The sequence below is a fragment of the Armigeres subalbatus genome, chromosome 1 (genome assembly GCF_024139115.2).
Source record: "Armigeres subalbatus isolate Guangzhou_Male chromosome 1, GZ_Asu_2, whole genome shotgun sequence".
NCBI lineage: Eukaryota > Metazoa > Arthropoda > Insecta > Diptera > Culicidae > Armigeres > Armigeres subalbatus.
In genome coordinates this window covers 297,141,649-297,163,381 of record NC_085139.1, presented here as the reverse complement: position 1 = coordinate 297,163,381, position 21,733 = coordinate 297,141,649, and the positions used below count along the sequence as shown (strand labels likewise).

The 21,733-nt window shown below is 41.5% G+C and overlaps 3 protein-coding genes across 7 annotated transcripts in view; 1 reads left to right on the top strand and 2 right to left on the bottom strand.

Annotated features, from left to right (window-relative positions):
- Positions 1–376: 376 nt before the first annotated feature.
- Positions 377–1,133, bottom strand: LOC134207486 (uncharacterized). Its single transcript, XM_062683199.1, has 2 exons — positions 839–1,133; positions 377–768 (listed from the first exon to the last, which is right to left on the bottom strand). The coding sequence occupies exons 1-2, from the start codon at positions 1,131–1,133 to the stop codon at positions 377–379; spliced, it is 687 nt and encodes a 228-aa protein (XP_062539183.1).
- Positions 1,134–4,891: 3,758 nt separating this feature from the next.
- LOC134207772 (rab GTPase-binding effector protein 1) lies at positions 4,892–8,020 on the bottom strand. 2 transcript variants are annotated; one of them, XM_062683655.1, is made up of 5 exons: positions 7,472–8,020; positions 7,127–7,404; positions 6,946–7,065; positions 6,258–6,803; positions 4,892–6,066 (listed from the first exon to the last, which is right to left on the bottom strand). In XM_062683655.1, the coding sequence occupies exons 1-5, from the start codon at positions 7,671–7,673 to the stop codon at positions 5,236–5,238; spliced, it is 1,977 nt and encodes a 658-aa protein (XP_062539639.1). In that variant the 5' UTR covers positions 7,674–8,020; the 3' UTR covers positions 4,892–5,235. The 2 variants fall into 2 exon arrangements, with proteins under 2 accessions (XP_062539639.1, XP_062539640.1); XM_062683656.1 differs by having other exon boundaries at positions 6,958–7,065.
- A 9,541-nt stretch (positions 8,021–17,561) lies between these two features.
- Positions 17,562–21,733, top strand: part of LOC134207769 (E3 ubiquitin-protein ligase Ubr3) — a 187,153-nt gene continuing 182,981 nt past the window's right edge. For 3 of the 4 annotated variants that reach the window (XM_062683647.1, XM_062683646.1, XM_062683645.1), the window contains exon 1: positions 17,564–17,932. The gene's annotated coding sequence lies outside the window, so the exon portion shown is untranslated. Of the gene's footprint in view, positions 17,933–21,733 lie in introns of all 4 variants that reach the window. The other variant, XM_062683643.1, reaches the window with a different exon arrangement.

Sequence of the window (21,733 nt, the reverse complement as noted above, 5' to 3'; positions counted from 1 at the left end):
CCAGAACTTACGTACGAAATACTTCCACCGGGCGTAACACCAATCAAATATTTAGCTGTTTCACGTGACTTGTAATGAGAGTAAGTATTTATGCGACAATGCAAGCATTTGGGCTTCGTGATTGGCAGTTCGGTGCAATCAAGTACTACAACCACATCTTCGAATTTTGGCTTGAAGTAATGAGGAATGTTTTTTGCAATTTGTTCTGTAGTAGGCCAGTATATCAAAGCCTTCAAGGCTGCGGACAAAATTGGAACCGTACGGTGAAAGCAAGCAGATACGGTTTGTACATGGATACGAAACAGCACCGATATACACCGAAAAGATAAATTAGTTTTAAGCTTAACAAATACAATGAGAATTTCTTCTTCAATTGTCAATGTAGAATTCTTTTTCGTTTAAAGTCCTTCAATGTACTTATAACAGTGCCGATGAAATGCAACATGGACTTCGATTGCAATCCTGTCCAAGCAACCAGTTCATCTTCATCCTCATCAAAAGAGATGGCACATGACCGTTTCATTTGACGTTTCTCGATGTCGGTTGTATCAACCTGAATCCCGGCATCCATAAAAGTGGGCACGGAATACTGGAACGTCTCAATATTTTCGAAATCCTTCTTGTGACAATCCTTTTGGAGCGATCGATTTTCAGCCCTCTCGGCGCGACGCTTTATGCTTGCTTCCTTGGAAGCTGATACGTGGGGTAAACTCGAATCTGGAACAGCAGATGGTTTCAGTATCAGGCGGTCGGTTTGTCGATTAACGGCTATAATAAAGAAGGATGAAAATGAATATATTTCATGTTATATTAGGCTGATTTTAAACATTATACTTACTTGGCGAAATAAAGTTTTTAATGCTGAAATGAAGACTGCAAACACGAGTCGTCTTAGTCGGTTCATACTTCAAACTGAGGTTCTTCGTCCAAACGCGATATCGCTTTTCATCACTTTTCGGGGGAAAAGCATGAAAAGATATTCCCGGCTTGTATCGCTGCTTGCAACCCGGAACACAGCAAATTGTCCGGTTACGAAAAACTGGTGCTGTTTCTTGAGTGTGCTTCGCTTTCCCGGCATCTACACTGTTAACCTCCAAATTTCCAGGAAAAACACTCGCCTTTTCAGTGCTCATTTTGGCCTCTGTAATAGGTACAAACGAAAAAATGATTATGGTATTTATTCTTTCAGTCCAATTCTATCACTAGAGTTATTAAACATAACGTATCATCGATAATAGAATAAAAAATGCTTTATCTAAAGTAGACAGTTTTTTGTGGTACTGAAACATACCCAAATTGGAAAGGTTTTTCTATGCACAAATCGAATAAATAGAACAAGTTTCTACTTACCGGCAGTAAATTTACTATTCAGATAATCGATATCACCTAAAAGATCCACTAGATCGAGTTGAATTTACTGAAAATAAACCAAATTCAAACGCTACGAAAATAACTTTGTTTGTTTACTTTTTCGTCACGCACATTCCTAACTAAAGTAGGTGGCGACACCGTACCTTCGACCGAAGTTGGATTTTTCTCCAGATACAGGCAACTTTCCCAACTTCGGAAGTAGTGCGCTGGATTCGCCTAAAGATGCGCTAAACAACGCATCAATTAGTTTGACAAATAAAACTTCGGAAGAAAGTTCGGTTCGGAAGTCCCGACTTCCGAATTCTAACTTGGTGCTACGCCGACAATATTACTTAGCAAGTTTACCGATGATATTCCCAGGTAACCATAAGCATTCAAATAAGCCGTACGTGCGACTATAAGGCTACCACAGAGCTAACAAATTTCATACTGGCTCTATAATAGCCCTGTATAGCCGAAAAGGCGAAATAAAGTGCTAATGGTTACCTGGGTTGTGTTTTGCTAATTTTTCGTCGTAGAATGTCCTTATATGGGTCTCGAACCTGGAAGCATGACACGGGTCTCTCAAAGTTGTCCTTCCTTGCTCTTTTGGCCACGTATGCGATGTCATATCTTTCTGCTGAAAGGCATATTTAAACCATTGCCTCTTTTTTATCGATAGAAATTGTAGTAGTGGTTGTGACACATTCACCCGAGGAAGTTCTCACTACTACATACAGAAATTCCAACCGGTTTTTCTACCAAAATATTTGATTGCATTAAACACTGCTTTTATTACGCATATAATGCTCACGTAATGCTAATTTAATGTCAATAAACATTTGATTTTGCAGCATTAACGATGCAGATATAATGCTAGATGAGAACTTCATTGCATTTGCAGGGCTGTTATAAAGCTTTGAAGCACCTTTAATGCCGATTTAAAGCCTTAAATTAATGCTTACGGTTACTTGGGGAGGAGCTTGTTGAAACTTCGAAAGTCGATGTTGGACGCCAAGCTGGAGAGGGCGGTCGGGACGGCCAAGTGTAAACCCGTGAAATCCGTGGAGTCGAGGTCTACCCAGACTGAGGCCCAAGGATTCGTGGACTCAGGCAAGGTCGAAGGCGTGCCAGCGAAGACGGTGGTGCCAAAGTCTACCCAGACTGAGGCTCAAGTATTCGCGGACACGTCGGGGGTGACTGCTCCAACGGAGCAGACACAAAACTGGGGGAGACAGTCTCCAGGAGATGAGCTCCCTGGGGGCTGCTCCAAAACGCGGAGGGTTACTACCCCGAACAAGGGTAGTGGGGCTGGGAAGCTAAACCCCGGCCAGGTACCTCCAAAACCGGGGGAGGAAGGACGTGGAATGGTCCGTCCACCCAGGAAAGACGGTGGTAAGGGGTTACGGCAGGCTGAGAGTTCTCAGCCGCACCAGACCAGGGAAATAGAGGGGGATGACGCCTCCTGGGCCCTGGTCAAGAACAAGAGGAAACCGAAGACGTCAAGGGCCGAAAAGAAGGCCCAGGCGAATGAGGGTAGCAAGAAGGCTAGAGTAGGCGCCAATAGCTCCAGGGGCGATGCCCTAGTCATCAAGACGGACGAGGCTAAGTACTCGGACGTCTTGAAGGCGATGAGGAGTGACGTTAAGCTCGGTGAACTCGGCGCCGACGTACGTCGAATAAGACGTGCCCGTACGGGCGAGATGATCCTCGAGCTGAAGCGGGGCGTCTCGCAAAAGGGCGCCGCCTACAAGAAGTTGGCGGAGGAAGTCGTAGGCGAGACAGTCAAGGTGAGGGCACTCACGACGGAGGTGAATCTAAGGGTTAAAGACCTGGACGAGATCACCGAAGTCGAAGAGCTCGTCACGGTACTGCGGCGACAGTGTGAAGTGGAGACGCCCACCGCAGCCGTTCGGCTACGCAAAGGTCCAGCAGGGACACAGGTAGCATTGGTTCGGTTATCTGCAGCGGATGCCTCCAAGGTAGTCAAGTTAAGGAGCGTCAAGGTGGGATGGTCGGTGTGCCCTGTGGGCATCTACGAGCAACCCGAAATTTGCTTCAAGTGCCTGGAACCGGGGCACAAGCAATGGGACTGCAAAAGCCCTGACAGAAGCAAGTCTGAGCGGCGAGCAGCTGGTATCAGTACTCTCGCGTGCATGCGATGCCACCATGCCTAAGAAAGTCCACCCTAGGAATGGGAGGCCACCAGCTTACTAGTGGACTCAAGCAATTGCGAACCTGCGCCGCTCCTGCCTACGGGCGCGGAGGCGGATGCAGCGAGCACGCACAGAAGCGGAGCGTGTTGAACGACGGGTGGCGTTCATGGCTGCTAGAGCCGCTCTAAAGACTGAGATTAGATCAAGCAAAAAAGCCTGCTTCGAGGGCCTGTATCAAAGTGCCAACGCAAATCCATGGGGTGACGCCTATAGGGTCGTAATGGACAAGACACGTGGGGCGATGGCCCCTACAGAGCGGTCTCCAGAGATGCTGGAGAGGATCATCGCGGGGCTCTTCCCACGTCACGACCCAACTCCCTGGCCTCACTTTGTGGAGCTGCCAAGGGCCAGGGTGGCCGACGAGGAAAGAGTAACTGTGGCGGAACTTGCGGGGATTGCACAGTCCCTTAGTGTAGGTAAGGCGCCAGGACCGGATGGTATTCCGAACCTGGCCATCAAAGCGGCCATTGCTGAGGCTCCCGAGATGTTCAGATCTATCATGCAGAGATGCCTGGACGAGGGAGTCTTCCCTGAAGCATGGAAAAGGCAAAGCTTGGTCCTATTGCCAAAGGCGGGAAAACCACCGGGGGATCCATCGACATATAGACCAATATGCCTGCTTGATACGGCGGAGAAGGTGCTCGAGAAGATCATCCTCAATAGGTTGTTGATACGCACGGAGGGTGTTGATGGTCTATCGAGTAACCAGTTTGGCTTCCGAAAGGGTAAGTCGACCGTAGACGCTATCTTGGCGGTTAACAAATCCGCGGAGATAGCTATCCAGCGCAAGAGGAGGGAAGTTCGCTATTGTGCAGTAGTGACTCTTGACGTGAGGAATGCATTCAATAGGGCCAGTTGGGCAGCTATTGCAGATGCGCTCCTGCGTCTTGGAATTCCAGAGTACCTGTACAAGATTCTCGAAAGCTACTTCCAGAATCGAGTACTGGTATACGATACATAGGCAGGGCGGAAGTGCGTTGACATAACCTCAGGGGTTCCGCAAAGTTCCATACTGGGTCTGGTGTTATGGAACGTCATGTACGACGGTGGACCACCCAGAGGGAATTAGGAGGATTCGAGGGATCGAGACAACGTAACAGTAGAACAGTGGATCAGCCAGTCGGCGAACTAGCCTAAGCTAAGGGCCGGAAGTTTAGTAGAAGTTCGGAGGATCGAGGCACTTTTTTAGCAGGTCGGACAGGTTTCAAAACTTTGCTTTGCATTTTTTTCTACTTTTTCAGTTTTTGACAAAAAATATGCAATTTTGTCGCTTTATCTGATGCACATACTTTTGATTTTCGGAAATAATTATGGACAGAACTCACTCATTTATTAACGATTTCTATATTTTGCCATTTTTTCTTGTAAGTAGTGTCTTCTTTCTTTAATGTCCGGTATACGAAAAAGCGAAATAGATAAATGTACACTAAAATTTGAATTAGAATAATAATAAAACGTTCCCTGCCTACCCGCACCCATTCGCTTTGTCTCGTTTTCCGAAGTTGTCAATCGAGAGCTTTGGACTCTTCTTCCGCTTGGGGGTACCGTGCCTGGTGGCCATTCCCAAACCGAACAGAACTGGCTACAGCAAAATGACGCTAATCATAGAACTCCATTTACATTACAAGTACAAGAACGCTAACTAGTAGAAGCTTTCCCTTTGTTGACCTCAGGGCGATTGCGGTGGTTCCCGACTGAAGTAGGGTGCCGTGTCCTGGACCAGGAGCGTGTGGCACACATCGCAAACCCGAGCCTGGCGCCGATTCGGTCCGGTCGGGACCGTTTTGGTGAGACACGTCTGACAGTAGATCGTTCCGCAGTGGCGGCAGTGCTGCTTCCGCCTCGTCACCGTGAACTCCTTCCGACAGTTGGGGCACTGGTCGACGTCTTCCTCTTCCTGCCAGCGGACCTGCGTATCCGCCGATCGAATTTTTTCCAGCTGCATCTGAAGTGATTGGGACAGCTTGACAAAGTCCTTCTGGACGGCCTCGTTGTTGGCCAAGTCTTCCTGGAGAACGCTCATTTTGTTTCTTACGTCCTGATTCTGTTTGTCCAGTTTTTCGTTATTGGCCTGCAGCTCTATGATTTGCATTCGAAGTTCGGATATTTGCCGCTTATTGTCGGCGTCAGCCCGCTCCAGTTCCTCTTTGTGCGCGGCCAAGCGTTGATAGTGCTGATACTGCTGCCGAAGTTGGTCCTCCAGTTGATTGATTTTGTTGGAGTAGTTTTTCTCGGCAAGACGAACGTCTCGCTCGCGAGACTGTTGGACCCCTCGCAGAATACTGACTTCATCCTGCATGCTGAGCGTTTTCCGTTCAGCGAATTCACAGCCCGCTTTGGTGACAATAAGGTTCTCGTGCAAGGTCAGAACAAGCTCGTGGAGCTCGTCTATGCTCTGCGGAAGGTTAATTTCTTGATCCTTTAGCTTCTCGGAGTTTTCAAGGTACTTTCCCGAGAGGAAGTTGTTGTCCTTCTCCAAGACATCCAAATGCCGGTAGACCTGAAATAGGACGGAGACTACGGTGAGTCTCTATGGGAAGAATCTAACAAAGAAGTCGTTTCGGTTTAGTCAGTGGTCAAAGTCAAAGTTCAGGTCGTTGTAGTATAAATATTTTACAATTTAATTATAATCTAACCCAGAATTTTACGATATTTGAACAGAAATCCCCTTCTCCCGCCACTTTCGGTTACCTTTTCTCTTTCTTCGGTCAGATTTTGTAACTCATCGTTTACAGTTTGTTTAAATTGATCGTAATCCTTCCTAAGAGCACCAAGTTCCTGCTCCGCTTTGGCCGTTTGTTCGTTCAGTTGCTGCACCTCGGCTTTATGTTCTTCGCGTTTCTGCTGCCACTGGGACTCCAAGTCGGCTCGCATAGCCCCTTCCTTGGCCAGTTCTTCTTTCATCCGCTCAACACTCTTCTCCAGCTGCTGGGCCTTTTGCTTCTCATCGTTGATCTGTTCCTGGCATTTCACCAATTTTGTTTCGTAATTAGGACACATCTCACAAGCCGAAGGTGTGTCATCCTTCGGATGATCCTTTTCCGCCAATGGAGACGGATCTTTATGTTCTGCTTCCTTCAGCATTCCAACCAAAGCCGACTCCGGAGGCTTCCGCGCCTCATCTCCTCGATGCTTTTCCAGCTCTTCATATGCGTTCCGAAGCTTCTCTTTCAGAGTCTTTATCTCTTCTTCCAGTGGAACTACTAGCGATCGTAGCACCTCCGCATCTTCCTGAGCCTGTTTAATTAACAACATATGAAAGATCGTCTCGAATTTCGTAAGCCACAGTATCTACTCATGCGAATAATTTTCCAAAAAGCAACCAATCAAATACAACCAAATAGAAGGACATAAATCGCAATTTCGCGCTGGTACGTACATATTTGTTTACCTTCCGCATGGAATCCTCCAGATTGTCATGGCTGTTGGAATCGGCTGCTCCGAGCTTGCGAATAATCTTCTTCGCCTGGTTTAGCACCGGTGCCAGGCTCGGAGAATCCTGAAAAATTAATTGATTTGATTATTATATAATGTAATTTTCCCAAACATTTAAAACTCACCTGTTGCGCGACAGCAAGCGCTTCCTTCAGTTCCTGTTGTTCCGTCCTCAGACGTTCATTCTCCTCGGCCAGTCGACGAATCTCCGCGTGACTGTAAGTCGATTCATCCACCGTTTCCTGGACCAACTGTTGCAGCGTCTGAATTTCTTCCTGCGCCCGTCTGTTCTGGTCTTCCAGATCCTTCTCCCGATTGAATTCCATCACCATGATTTGCGACTTGGCCTCCTCTAATTCCTTCCGCATTGCAGCCGCTTCTTTCGCAAATCGCTTGCACTCCCCTACACACGAAATGAATTCAACGCGTTTAATAACCTAAATAGGATTATCATTTCGGACCGATCTTACCTTCCTTCGCCAGGTACAATTCCTTCATCTTGGCCCGCTGCTGGTTGAACTCGTCACGTATCCGTTTCAGTTCTAGCTGCAACTCGCGAGTCCTCTCCGTTTCCACCGTGCCACCGTCACTAGTGACGGTTTTGGCTGGAACCTCATTGCCCAGATTTTTATCCAGCTCGTCCTGCTGGGAATCGGTTTTTGGTTCCAGCATTTTTTTTACCAGCTTTTCTATTGTACTCCTAAATCTCACACAAACCTTTGTTACGACGAACGATGGAAGCAGTTTTCTCCAGCAGACAATAAACTGCTAACCATCTCCACTTTTTTTTTCACGTACACAATACAGTCAGAAATAAGATTCGTTTATTTACAGTTCTTGGAAATTGCTATTTTGGTTGAAATATCACTCAAAACTAAATCGGGACCACTCTGTTGGAAATATTGCTATATTCCTTTCAAAAAATATAAATTAGAGCTAGGTACCTATTATTTCCAGATTGGATTTTTTCCACTACAGTGCAATTTATTTTGGTTTTCACTTTTTTGACGTTTTGCTGGACTCGCGATCGCGGATGGTAGCAAATTTGACAAATCGCGTTACCAGTTAAATTTGGTAGCGCGCGATGAAATAGGTGCTTGGGAAAAGATGCTAGACGTATCTGTTTCCTTATATACACTGAGAAAAAAATTATAGTAGAAACTACCATTTTATAAACTGAGGATACTGGCCGTAAGAACATCATAAGATACTCTTTTGAAATTTCGCCACAAGAAAATGTATTGATTTTTATACGATTCTGTATTGCCTGATTTTCTCAAAATTGCACGCGGCGAACCCTTCATGAAAGGTACCGCCGCGCTTTCTGCACCCCGTTTACTTGATTCTTATGGGTAGACTGACTAGATCATTTTGGTGAAAAAACGGGACAAACGTACCTACCTGCAAAACGGGACATGTAAGAAAAACCTTGTGACAAAATTCAAGAGTTATGGAAATTTTAAAATTTATGGGCTTAATTTTTATTTTCCGTGTAAGAAGTTACAGAAAAATTCACCTATGTTGTCATCAATCACCTTCTATTGTAATAAGTTAGTTGTGAAAAAATATTAACCTTCAAATATTTCACTCTTCAAAGGGCACTGACAAAAACACGAATAAGGAATAAAAAATTACGCATTTTCCAATACAGGCGGAATTCGCTGGTTGGGATCTTAATACTTGGGTCACTTTTAGTTGGGTCTTCGCTGGTTGGGCCATGGCCCAACTAAAAGCAACCGAACGTCAAAATTCAATGTAAACATAGAAAACGGATTGAGCGTCACTGGACATCATTTCTAGATTGCTTTGAGAATAGGTCGTATGTGCAAAAGAGAGTCTCTCTTTGGATCTATTCTCTTTCGATTATTACGAAACTATACAAAAGTTTACTTCGAATTTCTTGGCAGATATCCAAAGACGATAGCTTCGTCTATCATGCTGAAGTGGAAATGTAGCAAAACATGCAAAACTAGCCGAAATTTTAGCGAAAGAGAGAAACTCTTTTTTGCACATACGACCTATTCTCAAAGCAATCTAGATTTGTGATGTTCAAGTCGAAATACACGTGTTCAAATGGCTGTCAGTTGGCCGAGGTTGTGGCTCAACCAGCGAAACGCGACTGTATTTAAAAAAATGTGTAATTTTGAAAATATATTTTAATCAGCTCTTAAGGCTACACTCAGAAATAAATTTATACTATTTAGATTTGAAGTTACGCTAAATCTGGGTGGTGCGGATAGAATCGATTTGGTTGTCAAAGTGAAGCCAAAATTTTCTATTGTGCCGGAGCCAAACATTGAAGATTGTGGTTATGTTCGTTTTGAATCTTATATTGAGAAGTATTGTTATCATTTGAGGAAAAAATAAAAATAAACTTAGTTTGAGTTTTGCATTTTTTTAAACAAATATATTCACATTATATTTCGAGTGGAAAAATAGTAAGAATGCAACTGAAATGCACTCGTTACGAGATTTCACGAAATACAACAGCTGATTGGAGCCGGAATGTACGTAAACCATCGTAAAGTCATGTAGAGTCTCGCGCATTTGTGTGCCTTCATGCAGCATGGAAAGAGAAATTCGAAGAGCGGGAAATGTTTGACAGTCAAGTAACTGCAAAATAATTTTGCCTATGGGATTGATTTCAAAATATCCCCCTACTCGCTTGAGAGCACAAAAACGGCTCTATCCGCAGCACCCAGCGCTAAATCACTATTCGCCTGGTTGACCCCAAAATAGATTAACAATCAATAATACGGCGCTTAGTATAACTTTGGTTTAAACGTATTTAGTATAGTTTTGTTCACAATATAATCTAGGAATGTAGGTGGATTCTGCACCAGTTTTGGTTTGTTTACTCAGAACGAAGGGGAATTAATTAATAAAAACAAACCAACCATCCAAACATAATATTTATATCACATTCGAATTACTTAACACTACAGTCGCGATTCGCTGGTTGAGCCACAACCGCGACTCAAGTAACGAATTCGATTTTTTAGTTGGGTCAACTGACAATCATTTGAACACGTGTATTTCGACTTGAACATCACAAATGATGTCCAGTGACGCTCAATCCCGTTTTCCGTGTTTACATTGAATTTTGACGTTCGGTTGCTTTTTAGTTGGGCCATGGCCCAACCAGCGGAGGCCCAACTAAAAAGTGACCCAAGTATTAAGATCCCAACCAGCGAATTCCGACTGTACCATTTTATAATTGAAGTAATCTTGATATTCTGGTCAACATTTGCTTCCCACTTCCCGATGGCTCCGAAAATGAAGGATGATGATGATTCGTGATCGCAAACGTCTGTTGCAACATCGAATGGTTCCGGGAATGCCATTATAAGACATTTTGCTGGAATACTGACTGGATCCACTAGATCGTCACGGTAAATCGGTACGCTTTTCAGCTGTTAAGGAAAATACAACTGTTGGTTATTTGTCTGAACAAACGTGTGCAGGATTACTCACCGTAGGGACACGGCAGGTATTTTCGTCTGTTGGTCATAGTCTCGAAAACCAATAAAAGAGACGCTTTTTTGTAAAACTCATACGGACGGAAATACCTGCCGTGTCCCTATATAGATATTTATAGTGAACTTCTGCCGAGGCGATGTGATAATCGTGAAACTGCTCGGAATTCACTATTAAACCTTACATATCATAGTTCCTAAATTTATTTGTATTTTCCACACTTTTTCTGTTTTCTTCTTGAAATCCTGTGGTTTCAGCTAACTGGAAGCGAGTTGTCATCACCGAATATACTGAAGAAAATACTTTCGCGCAAATCGGTCACAGAATAATTTCTATGCTAGTATAGTATACATTTGAATACAAGCATTCAATAAATCTCAAAAATGATAGAAATGTTTAGATTTCATACTATCGATGATTTTTTTCATTTCTGAGTGTACCTTACACCTCGGGAAAATTTTCCGCCGGATTTTGAACCCCGTGCATTTTAAATGGGGTCGGGATTTTGATTTTCCGTGTCCGAATTCCAAAAAAATCGCATATGCAAAAATGAATTAAGCCCCAAACGCAATACAACGGAACGGCGACGGAAACGGAAAATTTAACAGTTAGCCCATATATTTTCTGTCAAATTTGCCGTTTCCGTCGCCGTTCCGTTGTATTGCGTTTGGGGCTTTAGGGTCTCGCCGACATTTCTCACCAACACGAACGCAGGTTCGTGGTTGCAAACAATCCCATTAGCCTGTGCACGCAGGGATGTCGACCACTTGGGTCGACATGAGATGATATTTCTATCATTTACCCAAGGGGACGACACAAGACAATTCTTAAAAAATACCCATACTTTTTATCGGATTTTTTGTAATATTTTGTTCCGGATTGTCTTTCAGGAGATTAGAGAAGCTTAGAAACGGATATTTAGGGTCTGTCTCATTTGGAGAATTAAACTTAAAAGTGACAGTTCAAAAATTAAAAAAATCACCCCGTTATAAGAATGGCTGGTGCTACCCAGCAATTCCAATAGGACATCGATGGAAAATGATTCGATATCTGTCAAAAGTAATCTTGCTCTGCGAGCAGGGTTATTTGATAATTATTGAAATGTCACTTTTAAGTTTAATTTCAGTTTAATTATCCAATTGAGACAGACCCTTAAAGATATTTCCGTGTGGCATACTGTCAAGATACTGTCAGAATGACAAACAGAAAAAGGAAATAATAATTACATACGACAACAAAGGGAAATAATATCTTTGATTTTATTTTGGAATTATTCTAAACAATAACCTCTATAGATTTTTGGACAAAAAAATTTAATGCATACTAGGTACCGACGTCAGCAACATTTTGTGCAGTATCTAGAAGCTTCCTACGGTACAGCAACTGAAATAGGAATGAAATAATTTGTGAAAGAATGATCTGATATCAATGATAGCTATTCCTGTCCCGGTTCCTGTACTGTTGGCTGGCGCAACAGTCTTGTTTGCTCAAAATTGAGCACAATGGTATGCTCTCGGGTATGCGACATTATCACGACCCAGGACAAACTCACTGTGAGGATGTGCCGGGATGAGGTATGCAAATATTGCAGTTCATCCGCGGTGGTTGTTACCGGGGTGCTTTTCCCAACATGAGTTAGTGATAGATCACTTTCACGGCTTGCGATCGACGGGTGGTGATGGTTGCCACCTCCTAGTCGATGTTGTGCGTTAAATACTTTGCGTTAGCATAAGTATGAACGTTCTCGATAGTCCCCCCTGATGTATTGCTTAATTGCGGTCCTGGGGGAATCTTATCAGGTGGCTGATTGCAAACTTCCGTTTGCAATTTGTTTGTTTGTTTTTGTGTATCTCTTTTATTTGTCGTTTCATCACATCGTTTTGCCTTGTCACATCTGTGTTGACTTGCCAAATTTTGACATATTCTTAAAAGAAATATCTACACGCTTAGATTGATTTACCTATTTATGGGTACTTCATTCACTCAAATATGGGTAAATGTTATTTCACCCATCATCATCATCATCTTCATCTTATTGGCATTACATCCCCACACTGGGACAGAGCCGCCTCGCAGCTTAGTGTTCATTAAGCACTTCCACAGTTATTAACTGCGAGGTTTCTAAGCCAGGTTACCATTTTTGCATTCGTATATCATGAGGCTAACACGATGATACTTTATGCCCAGGGAAGTCGAGACAATTCTCAATCCGAAAATTGCCTAGACCGGCACCGGGAATCGAACCCAGCCACCCTCAGCATGGTCTTGCTTTGTAGCCGCGCGTCTTACCGCACGGCCAAGGAGGGTCCCATATTATTTCACCCATATTATTAGTAAAAAAAACCTAGAAAATCAATCAAATTTACTATTTTTTTTTCAAAAGCTGGCTTTACCAAGGGGTGGGACGCTGAGCACAATATTCCAAGCACACATTTTAAGGATTTTATTCACAAGTGTGGCACACTCTGCGGCACACTTTTGACATTTTAGTGATCAGAATAAAAAATACCGGCAACCTTGCTAAATTTTGTTTCGACTTATGAACGAATGCAGCGTGACGTCATCTGACATCATATTAGGACAATATTTACATGTTTCCGACCGCGTATAAATCCGAGTGGATTCACGTGGGGGCAATGTTTATATTTTTCTATGGAGTTTTGGGAACAAAATAATTAAAGAAATAAAGAAGTAAAAGATAGTGCAGATCTTTATGTGTTTCTCGTTGAGGCAGTTATAGCTAGTCGATCATGCAAATCATTGATTTTTTTAAAAGAAAATTGTTGTTTGTCTAAATTTCTTTGCTTTTGCTGAACAAACGGCCATCCACAAAGTACGTCACGATTTCAGGAGGAAGGGCTCCGAGCAGCGTGATGATTCATTCAAAAAATTCAGAGGTTCAATACAAAAAGTGTGAAGAAAGAGGATGGGGGCGTTGAAAATCGCCGATCACGTGACGTACTTTGTGGATCTTCCCCAATAGGAAGCAAAATGTGTGAAGTAGCCCTTGATTTAAGAATAAGGGTTGCTGACGTTTGATCATCTTTCTCTTTCAAGCGCGTGGCAAGGATAGGATTTGTTTTCATCGGGAAACGTTTCCCGATGAAAACAAATCCTATCTTTCCTTTGCGCTTGGAAGAGAGGGATGCTCAAACGCCAGCAACCTCTATTGTCTTCTTTTGAACAATCTACTCTATTTTTGTTACCACCGAATCATGCGGATTTACTTTGTCTGCGGATATACTGCACCCGATGCTAATGAACTGCATTGCACTCCGATTTTTCCCATCACGGCAAGAGTCAGCTTGATGCTAAGCAAAAACATCCACAAAAACGATGTTGGGAGGAGTGCCATTGTATCGCGTGGTATCACGTCTTATGACAGCCGTTTCACTCTGCTGATGTCTAGTCGCTAGTGTTGCCAGATATTTCTGACTGTCATCATGACAATGTGTCATACTTAAGGTGAGGCACAATTTATGGCACACAGAGTCACAAGAAATGTGATGAACACAAATTTAACTGTGCTCAGCGACCCACCCCTTGGCTTTACCCATATTTGAGTAATTTAATTTACCCATATTTGGTTGAAAAAATAAACATCAACAAATCCAGATTGATGGCCGCCGCGCAATAATCGAAAATTAAAAGTTCTATTTGTCGAATCTTTCCTGATGCAGTCACGGTTGCAAACAATGTCGTGGTTCGTGAAATAAGGTAATTGTGTTGTAGTTTTTTGTTATATTTTATTAATATGAGTTATCGATACATTTCTTTTATGTTGGAACTTCTAGACGATAATCAAAGTTCTGACCAGAAGCAGCAAAACAGCCAATTCGCTACTGGCCTCGTCCATGGCAAAGCAGCTAGCGAAAACGTTCCCGAAGCTCCCGAACGTGCCTCGTTTCCTCTCATCCCGGATCATCCCGTCATCAATTTGTCCAAGGAAAACATATTGTGTCATTATGTACATTATGGGTAAATTGCGTACGATCCGATCCGAAGTTTATCGCCTGATTACGCTCACTTACTGGTCGCTAATCCAACAAACCAACGAAATACACCATCGCTTCTTATCGCCTTGGCCATCGTGATCGCTTCCCGCCATCATAGTGCAAGTGCAAACGAAAAATCTCGGACGCCGGAGAAAATGACACAGGTTTCATTCGGACTGTTACTTGCTGGTATCGGAGTCGAAATTCGTCAGGCAGGCTTCCGGATCATGAAGAACTGGTCAACTCTTGGTCAACTTCAAATTTCGTCAGAGAAAACTAGATGACATGAATTAACAAAACGGTAAGTTACATTATGTTATTGATTAGGAGAAGATGCCCATCATAGTGTATTTTTTTGTTTTCACATTTACAGGGCGAACTTCTCCATTCGTTGAAACAACACGTAAAAAGCACCAGGGGCGGATCCAATTACACCAACGGAAGCACCTGGTACCATAGACTGAGGCAAATGGACGTACGGTTTTCAATAAAAAGCTTTATGGAAATTTGCCACAAGGAATCGGTATGAATTTCAATATGGGAAGATCCATTAATTACGTAACGCAAAAATGGGCATTTTCAACCCCCCCTCCCCCCTATGTCACACGTTTTGTAAGAAACATCTAAAAATTTTGTATGGATCGTCACACTTTGGCCAACCCCCCCCCCCTCAAAGCGTTACGTAATTTGTGGACGCTCCCTATGTTGCCTTATGAACGATGATTTTCATTTGAAAAAAGGGAAGTGCGGCAGACTGGATTCGAACCATGGACGTCGAGGTCGGGAGGCCAATATGTAAACCACACAGCCCATCGACGCTTGGGTATTCGAAGAGGTAACTGCGTATAAGAAGCACTGATAGTGGAATAATCAGTCGAACATTTATAAGGCGCCAGTTATGAATTTCGATAGTCCAGTTCGCTGAGTGTAGGACTTTCGCATTCTCATCCGGATTCCAAAACTACCTTAGCCGTTGCCTAAAATCGCATTCAATCCTGAAGGATGGGGGACACCTTATCGTAAGTAAATATAGTTTATTCGTCTTTTTATATTTAACAGAAATTTCATCTCTCCCACAGCCGGAGGAAGGGAAGGTCATGTAATTCTGTGCTGTACTGTGCAGAGTACGTCCATAAATCTCCAGTAGCAGCGGACCATCCAGCTAATCCCTGTAGGCATGTTTAGGCCCTCGGTCGCATATGATCCAGAGCAACAAAGGCGGTACAATTATGGTACTCAACCAGGATCGGCTTCTACTGTTCACGGTTCCGAGGGGAACCCGATTATTTTTAATTAGCCACCAATGAATTTTCAGATTGCTTATTAATACTATTTTAACAAATTTGGATGATTTGTTATTTTTTTTATAGAAATATAGAATCTGTATACAGAAGATCATATATATTTAAATAATTATTTATTTTATAAATGAAAAAAAACCTTTGAAATATACCGAACAAAAAGACAGGAGAATCACCCAAATATGGGTGAAATTTACCAATAATTCTCACTTCTTCAAGTACCTATATATGGGTAGCATTAGGTTACCCATATATAGGTACTAGTCGATTCACCCAAATCTAGGTATGTGCACTTTTTGGCGATTTTAGGTACTCTTCACCCATATTTGGGTGAACTGAACTAAGCGTTTAGAGATGTGAACGGTTAGAAACAGATATCAATACTAGACAAAATTTTCAAAACGACTTATCTGCTTTTGTAAACAAAGATTCAAACGACGATTTGACGAATCTGATAGCTTTCTCACGCAAACCAACACCATCAATAGGTAGATGAAGGTTTCCGCTACCTGTTGATGGTGTTGGTTTGCGTGGGAGAGCTATCAGATTCGCCAAATCGTCGTTTGAATCTTTGTTTACAAAAGCAGATAAGTCTTTTTGAAAATTTTGTCTTGAACTTGACAAATCTCGGGTACTTATTCAAAAGGACGTATGTGATTTTATAAACAAAGATTCAAACGTCGATTTGTCCAATCTGATAGGACTCCCACGCTAAAGGCTGCCTTACACCTCGGGAAAATTTTCCGCCGGATTTTGGTCCCCGTGCATTTTAAATGGGGCCGGGATTTTAATTTTCCGTGCCCAAATCCCGAAAACATCGCATATGCAAAAATACATACACGGAGAAACACGTTTACTCATTAATGGGTACTTTTTTTTGCTATCTCTTTCCCTCTGCTGAAAAATTTACCCATTTTGAGAGAATAAGTGGATCTACTCATTTAAATGAGTAAATCCACTTATTCTCCCAAAATGGGTAAATTTTTCAGCAGAGAGAAAGAGATAGCAGACAAAAAGTACCCATTAATGAGTAAACGATTTTTACCGGGTAGGGAAAAAATCCGTGAACCGAATTCCCGAGGTGTGAGGCTACCTTAAAGGTAGCCTCACACCTCGGGAATTTGGTTCATGGATTTTTTCCCCATGCATTTTTGCATATGCGATGTTTTCGGAATTTGGACACGGAAAATCAAAATCCTGGCCCCATTTAAAATACTGGGCTCAAAATCCGCTGGAAAATTTTCCTGAGGTGTGAGGCAGTTTTAAGTTACCTTACACCTCGGGAATTTGGTCCGCGGATTTTTTCCCCATGCATTTTTGCATATGCGATGTTTTCGGGATTTGGGCACGGAAAATCAAAATCCCGGCCCCATTTAAAATGCACGGGGATCAAAATCCGGCGGAAAATTTTCCCGAGGTGTAAGGCAGCCTTAACCATCACCACATACAGGTAGGGGAAGCCTTCGGCTACCTGTTGGTGGTGTTGGTTTGCATGGGAGTGCCATCAGATTCGATAAATCGACGTTTCAATCTTTATTTACAAAAACACATACGTCCTTTTGAATAAGTACCCGAGAAATATTTGTCAATATGACAAACTGTGGGCTTGGCTCTTGATTCACCTTGAATTATTCCTTAATTTTTCTCGGAGTGTCATCAATAATGACAGTTAAAACATCGAACTGTGAGAAGAGATACATCGCACGTTTTTGGCAACACTTGTTCTCTCTTCTTTCTTCCGTCTTCGCTGATCGCTCTCGAACGTCTCGAACTCGCGTGAAAAATTCCGTTTTCCTTTCTCAGACCAGTGCGAGACTTGAACCAAAACGCTTCGTTTTATTTGACGCGCGGTCGCGAAAAATCATTTCGGTGTGTGTTCGGAGGTCAGCAGCGGTTTTCTTTTCTGTGTGGTGACGAAAATACAGGGCTGAAAAGCGGTGTGCAGAAGAACGGTGAAAACTGAAAATTTCCAGTTCGATTGATTCCAAGTGATAATCAGATTTTCCAGCCAATCAATCAAGTAGTAAAGTGTGCAGTGTGTCGACGACGAGACGACTTCGAGAAGAAACCCTTGCGTGTTGGGAATTTTTGTGTGAAATTGATTCGCGTGAAGAAGAGGAGACCCGTTCCGTTCGTCGAGGAGGGCCGAAAAGAAGCAGTAAGCAAAGAGAGAGAGAGTGACACCGCTCTCTAGACAGGGATGCCAAATGTAAAACAATTCGCGACCACTGAATGATTGGCAAATTTGTAAATGCGTTTTTTCAATTTCGAAAAATATGTTGATTTTCTATTCATTTATTTTTCTGAGCGACAATATAGGGGAAATGACGGCTTTGGCAAGTTTTCTTCTATTATTCTATAACTAATTATACTGAAACTTGGCCAAAACATTCTTTGCATATCAAAGAATATTGTGGTCAAGTTTCATAAAATTTGATTAACAAAAACCCCCTGACAATAATAGACGAATCCAAGTAAAAATAAGAAGAAGACACACGACGGTGTTAACTTTGACAGATCCTACAGCACAGCATAGGAAGATAATTTTAAAATGCTTATAATAAATTCTAGACAAATTGCAATTGAAATCTGATTGATGTACGATACGGAAATAGTTCTGAATTACATATTAAATATGTAATGTCAAAGGTCAAAGTTAACACCGTCGTGTGTCTTCTTCTTGTTTTTACTTGGATAGTCTATAGAACAAAACCTGCCAAAGCCGTAATTTCTAATGTAAACTAATAATAACATGCATTTTTTTTTATAAATTTCTCTGACAAATAACTCACTTTGACAGCTTGTCCCATAGTAAAATCTACACGTAAATTGAATGTTATTTTTAATTATTCTAAAACTTATTTGAAAAAGTATTACTTATATAAAAAAACTTATACATTGCATTAGCCACATACATTCCAAAATTTATATATATATATTTTTTTTAATTTATGAATGCTATATATTTAAGCTGTTTGGTATGCATTAGTATTTCCGAATGAGTAGTAGTTCCCGGGCGCCAAAATTTAGAAAATTTAAGATGTAGCATCAGTTTGATTAATAATCCAGGACAGATAATAATCTCGATATGTACTCCTAAAACTCATTCAGGAATTCCAGGAGTATTAACATTAGATCATATCAAGCATAATTTTTCATAACGACGTATGTAACAATTATGAGGATTCGAGAAATCCTTTGCAGAAAGTTGGCAAAACTTTTCTAAAACTGTTTTAAAACTAAATCTTTTTTCAATACTTTTTCCGCTGGCATGCATCATTACATGACACGTAATAAGCGTGCTTCACAGCAAAGCTCAGTTCATTCAAATTCACTGTGAAAAACGATAAAATTATACATACACCGGTATGCTACACGTACGTCGGTGTACATTGGTCGGTTTTCCATAGTTGCACGATTGACGCAACTGCAGTTTTGTTTTGTTTTGCTTTTTTTGTTACATAGGTCGCTCTCAGTTCCCATATGTTAAAGCGACGTATGTAACAGTGAGACTTCAAAATAGAAATTTTTACATACGTCGATTCGCAAAAGATCGAATTAAAGAATTTTAAGATCTAAAATCAGTAAAATCGATGCGTATTATTTAAAGCCGCGTGTGATTGTCACGTTGTATTAAAAACCCCGTTTTGTTTACTTTTTGTTACATACGTCGTTATGAAAAATTTTGCTTGATATCTTCATTCTGTTATAAAACCTGAGGCTAAATCTAAAATTTTACGGATATTGGTACTCGTCAAGTATTTCAAATAGATTTTTATTGCTAAGCTTCATTTTTGTGATTTTTTCCCTTCATGTAATTTCATCTTCTCTTAAATAGATTTCGAAAAACTTAACATTTTTGATTATGGAACATTCCTATCTTGATTTTACAAAGGGTAAGCATTCAAACAGTGAGCTTACTGTCAAAAAGTCATAGAAAAATAATTTAAATTGTTAACATTAAGGTCTCCGAGCGTTAAAAAATTGTCGCTTGCAAAGTATGAACGAGTAGAGAAACAATGATTTTTTTTCAAATTGAAACCTCAGATTTATCCCCTTAGCCTTTCGCGACACAATCGTTTGATTTTGTTTAAGCGTGATACCAAAAGTATTTGCGTACCTTACGAATCTTATGGCAAAACATATACATTAGGTGTACCAACCTTGTATGGTTCGAAATTCATGGAAATAGCGGCCAATGTTCATCACTTCGTTTCATCACTGACCGTTTCATAACATGACCGGAGGCCGAAGCGCGTATACGACGTCTCTTTACAGGTCAGGGTCGATATCATTTAAAGCTCATCATAGGAAAAATTCAAAATGATAGGAGTCGCTTCTGTGACATAGTAAAAGAAAATTCCGAACATTTGTTATGACGTTGTCCGGCACTTTTTTTTAAACAAGACAAGACGAAAGGTCTTCATCAAGAGGCTTTTAGAACCCATTGAAGTTGATTGAGCAAATCCTTCTTCGGTGTTGCATTTCATTCGAAATATGGTAGGCTGCTTTGGGGAAAACATGTTAAATGCACTGCAAAAAAAAATTGGGACAAACGCTTATTGCGAGTTGAGTTTGTTCTGACACTTACAAAACAGGACAATATTGTTGTCATTGGCAATGGTTCAGTTTTACATTCCTTGTTGGTGGAACAAATAGTCGAAATTTATATCATTTGGACATACACAAAAAAGTTAAAAAAGAATTGAATAGAAAATTTTTGTTTCCGTATAAAGTGTGGTCCTAAAATTAGTTGGGTTTGTGAAAATGTAATTTTGAAATTTGTCTAAAAACTTTAAATCGACGGTTAGACGTTTTTATATGTCGATCCTAATTTTGAATGCTTCTTATTGCCCCACGTTCAAATAAAATCGTATTCATAAATTTTATCAAATTCAAAACATTGAAGCTTTATAGAAATGCCTGAGTTTCTAAGCAAACATGAGACAACTGTGATTTATTCTGACATACATAATTACCTATCGATTGAAAATTTAAAAATTGTTCTCTCTTTCCCAAAAACCCTCAAACAGTAGCTACGTTGGACAGGTTTTGTCAAAAATATTTCGTCCTATTCAGAAGCGCATCCACGTCACAACCGACATCGAAGTACGTTTTACATAAATTAATGATATTTGGACTTCTCAACAGAATGTCCACATAATTTATGAAATTTCCATCGATTATCAAAACGAATATTGCTTTTTCTATTAGCATGATTGTACATTTCGTAGTTGCTAGTGGCTCTTTAAATCCAAACGATGGTCAATGCAGGATAATGAGACGAAAATTCATTCGACGATTATTGCTATAAGAGGAATGGTACCTACCTGGATACCTGGTTGGCTACAGCGTCGATACACCTATGTCTGGCGTATTGTAGAGCTCCATAATCGTCGGTCTTGGGCGATGTTCCTCCAGTTTCCCCGAACGTTCAGGGTCTCCAGGTCCGATTCTACCGCGTGCAGCCAGCGTGTTCGTGGCCTTCCACGAAGTCGCCGGCCCCTATCTAATTCTCTGTTGAATATTGTTTTCGCTATTCTTTCTTCCGACATTCACACTAAGTGACCAGCCCACTGAAGTCTGCCGTATTTTATACGATTCACAATATTTTCTTCTTTGTATACTTGATACAGCTCATGATTCATGCGTCTGCGCCACACTCTATTTTCTAGTTTCCCTCCGAGTATTGTACGCAGCACTTTTCGCTCGAAAACCCCGAAAGCTCTCCGGTCCGCCTCTTTTAATGTCCATGCTCAGGGAATCAATATTCGAGCAACGCCTAACAATACACCCTTTGTCATCAACAGAGTTTGTTACTGACAAACGCACCTCACAACAAGCCTTTATTAGAACCCGAACACAATATGACAAGAATCATTTGCCTTGCATGCTTTGATCTTTCCGAAAATACAAAGCTATTTTTGTTATTACAGTTAGATTATCAAATATTTCCATA